Consider the following 3,777-nt stretch of genomic DNA (forward strand, 5'->3'; position numbering starts at 1 on the left):
AATTCCAATTCTTTTCACCTTACCGATGATGTCATGGATAAAGCCCATGATTCCAGAGAGCCCGCGGACAATTCCAAAAAAAATCACCTTACGATTATGTTGTGGATACAGCCCATGATTCCACCTACTTTATCCGGCTCGTGGTCGAGCTTGTGCATGTAGTTATCGACGCAGTCCTGATTTCATAGGCCATCTCTCTCACCTGGTCCCTCCATTCCTTGGTCTGATCGTTAGATCCTCCCTGTCAGCCAACTTCTTGAGAAAAGCATTGATGCTGCTCAGCTCGAGTTTCAGTGAGCCGATTTTGATCTTCACGGCTTTCTGCGGCTTGTACTCCTCACTCATCAGTTCCGTGAGCTTCGTGAGGAGGGATTCATCACCCCAGTGACAGTGCTCACTATAATTCCTTCCATCAGATCTGGGTGCTGGAGCCTCAGAATCTCAGTGTAGATGTTGCCTTCGTGAGCATGTTAAGATCAATGGAGCCAAGTAAAAGCTGCTGCTACAAAGAGCAGAGTGTGTTCAGATCTCTGATTTAGGACTGTAAATAGAACAACCAGATGTACCCAATTCAAATTTCATGGCATTTTGCCTCCTACATAATTTGAGACGATTTAGCTCTGTCGTGTGTGACCACGAGGGTGCTTTGTTTGGCAAGCAGGCAGAGATGTTTTTTCACCTGATCACATTATTTCTTTCCTATAACCACATATTTGTCCCACAGCATTGCATTGGTAAACATGGAAATACTGATTGCAAGACCACAAGCGGATAGCGTTTTATATGGAAAACTTCCTCGAGTGTTTCATAAGAAAAACACATGCTGGTGGCACATTAAATACTCCCACAAAATGTCCTCGACAACACACACTACCACCACCTGATGATTTGTATTAGATGCACACATATAACCACCAGCTAGTTGTAGGTGGTACATTCGCATGAACTCAGCAGCAAATTACATCGTCAAAGTGATGGGGCAGCATGCTTATCAAAATGAAACAATGACCTTGGCCCTGGCAGACACTCTCGGCAGAGCTAATAGCTTGGCAAGAACCATGATGCAGTCTGTTTCGCCCTTCCATTCTATCTTCACTTCTTCCAGAGCAGGTGCCCAACTCAGTAACTTTGCCACGAAATCGACTTCGTTGTCAAGACCCCGGAAGCATCCAACACTGGCCGTCACGAGATGGTCCATTTGCATTTGCAGCGTATGCTCTAGAATCCTCGCCTGACACTGATCCCATGTGCTTGAAGGGTAACTCTGCAAAAAAAAAAATCACAACTCATTAGGCGTTGCAAATACAACAAACATGGAGTGCGTGATTGAGGGAGGGAGAGGATTTACTAGCATACGTACCCACACCGCAAGCTTCTTCAAGTTAGGGGCATTCTGAAATAATGAATAAGCAGCAAAGACTTGCCTCCGGTCCCAAAAGCATATATTAAGATAAATATTCTCGAGGCGTGTAAACACAGCAGGGAGCTTTGTAAGCATACGCCCTTTTGATAGATACTGAACAAGGGGGAAATGGCAACACAGATTAGTCAGCAGGCAGAAGAAGACATAGCAATGCTGGAGGAAATAATAGCTCACCTTCATGAAACTACCAGTGATTCCAAGTATTTTGATCTCACTTAGGCTTCCCAATGACTTCTTGATATGGTTTTCCTTGTCATGTGCAATTGGAACAGATTGATATGCTTTAGCTTGGTGATCTAGATAAAGGATGGCCACCTTCAGATTAGGGGCCTCCAAATTAATGTCTTCAAAGTCCCCATAAACACTAAGATATTCTAGCTTAGGAGCGTGAATGTTTAGTTGGTTGATGCCCTCAAAAGTAGTTAATATCAAATCAGTAAGTACGGGGCAGAATGAGATCAGATTTTGGATATCCCTGCCTGTGGATGAAAAATTGTTTAGGCTCAGGTAAGTTAGGCTCTTGAAGCCTTGGAATGCCCGGGGCAAGCTGATGATGCAGTTTTCCAGTTGCAGAAACTTCAAATCACCGATGGAAAAGACGCGTGAGGAAATCTTATACCTTGGCCCTAAGTTCAACTTGATTGTAACTGACCTTGGTGATCTCCTTGACAGCATGAGCATCCACCTAGCGAACTCATCGTGGTAACTTTTTTCACCTGATATATCAAACTCTTCTATGGTTCCCTTGTGGAGTGCTAGCACCATATCGACCAACGTAACAAACCTGGTTCGCGTAAAATTTCTATCGCGCAAAGATATTTTTGGCATATTTGTCCATGCATCCCTCCATGTACTCGATAAGGTGCTAGTCCTAACAGCTTCTCTGACATTCAAACGGGAGAGGATGTTGCCTTTTATCTTTGGGGGTAGACTGCTTAGTCTGTCTGAACTCAGAACAGATGTAGCTTCTGCCTTGGCCTTTTTGCAGCCCATTGCTTCAGAATCCAGATTAAACTGTTGTAACATTTCCAAAAGACGGGGAGCCTAAATTAGCATGGATTCTACCACATATCACTACATGTAGAAATTAAATTGTGCACTGCATAGTTGCTTGTTCATGGCAAAACAAAGAATAAGCAACAGCTGAAAGATGAGAGTTTTAGGAAACAAGTAAGCCGGCATGTTTCTATTACCAGAACTGAACTCGACTACTGGTGTTGATAGGCTGAAAAGCTTGATTACTCCAACATTAAAGATAAGCATGATGAGGATGCAATAACTTATAGTCATGGTTACTGAGTTACGACTGTCCTAATTTGATCAACGATTATGTCTGGCATACTATGCACTATACTAAGGTCCAACTGACAATTAAAGTATTTTCTTACCAAATCAACATGCTAGCTAGGAAAAGATTTATTCTACAAAATTGTCACTTTAGATGTTAGAGATAGAAAAAAACAATTTAAGCAACAAATCTAAACAAGCATGTGAACAAGCAGTACAACTAATTGTACAATAGATGTAGCACATGTTTGGGCATAGATTCATGCAACTGATAAAAAAATTGTTCAACTCTGAAATAGGAAACCAAATCAACTTACTCCTATGTTGCTTGTTGGTGTTCGATGTGGGTCGACGACGCTCGCGCTCAGTTGCTGCAGGTGCGACGGATAACGGGAGGAGACGGCGACGCTCGCCTGGTGCGGCCTTGGAGGCCGCCAAGCACGGTCTGCCGCCAAGACAGGGCGCTGAGGACAGAGGGGCGAGGACGTTGCCGCGGCGCCGGGACGGATGCCTACGCAGGCGCGCCGCCGGGCATTTCTGCCATGCCGTGGTTAGGGTTCGGATTTCCCCTTTTTTTCCTTTTGTAGGATAGGGTTCCAATTTCGTGTGACTTGAGAATTGGGCTTGAGGGGAGACTGGGCTACTGGGCCATGTATCCTATTGCAAGAAAAGCGCTCTCAGAGCTCAGGCACTGGTGGCCGTCGGATCGATTCCTTGATGCGATTCCATCGATTCGATCTTGCTCCCGGGCGACCTGCGCCGTCGGATCGAAGCCTCGCCCCTGTATTCTTGCTCACTATATTCTTGCTCACTCAGCTGGTTTCGATCGAGACTCGCTGACATGTGGGGTAACTCGCTTGTGGGCCGTCTTTGTCAGTGACCGTGTCTGGCAATGTGTTCTATGAGGCCTGTCGGCGTGGTCCAGCGGGCAAATATCTGTTGCCACCACCGATAATTAGCATGACCCGCCGGGGCCATTTTCGGTTTTTCCTGTTTTGCCCTGTGCGTGGTGGACGCCGGTTGGCCCGTGTGTCGATGAGGTGTGGGAGGATGGTTGGCTTGCCCCT

The 3,777-nt window shown here is 45.6% G+C and overlaps 1 protein-coding gene across 1 annotated transcript; it reads right to left on the bottom strand.

Moving 5' to 3' along the window:
• Nucleotides 1-753: 753 nt before the first annotated feature.
• LOC125549451 (F-box/FBD/LRR-repeat protein At1g13570-like) lies at nt 754-3,309 on the bottom strand. Its single transcript, XM_048712859.1, has 4 exons — nt 3,028-3,309; nt 1,598-2,437; nt 1,361-1,516; nt 754-1,264 (listed from the first exon to the last, which is right to left on the bottom strand). The coding sequence occupies exons 2-4, from the start codon at nt 2,414-2,416 to the stop codon at nt 992-994; spliced, it is 1,248 nt and encodes a 415-aa protein (XP_048568816.1). The 5' UTR covers nt 2,417-2,437; nt 3,028-3,309; the 3' UTR covers nt 754-991.
• Between the last annotated feature and the right edge of the window lie 468 nt (nt 3,310-3,777).

The sequence above is a fragment of the Triticum urartu genome, chromosome 3, assembly GCF_003073215.2.
Source record: "Triticum urartu cultivar G1812 chromosome 3, Tu2.1, whole genome shotgun sequence".
NCBI lineage: Eukaryota > Viridiplantae > Streptophyta > Magnoliopsida > Poales > Poaceae > Triticum > Triticum urartu.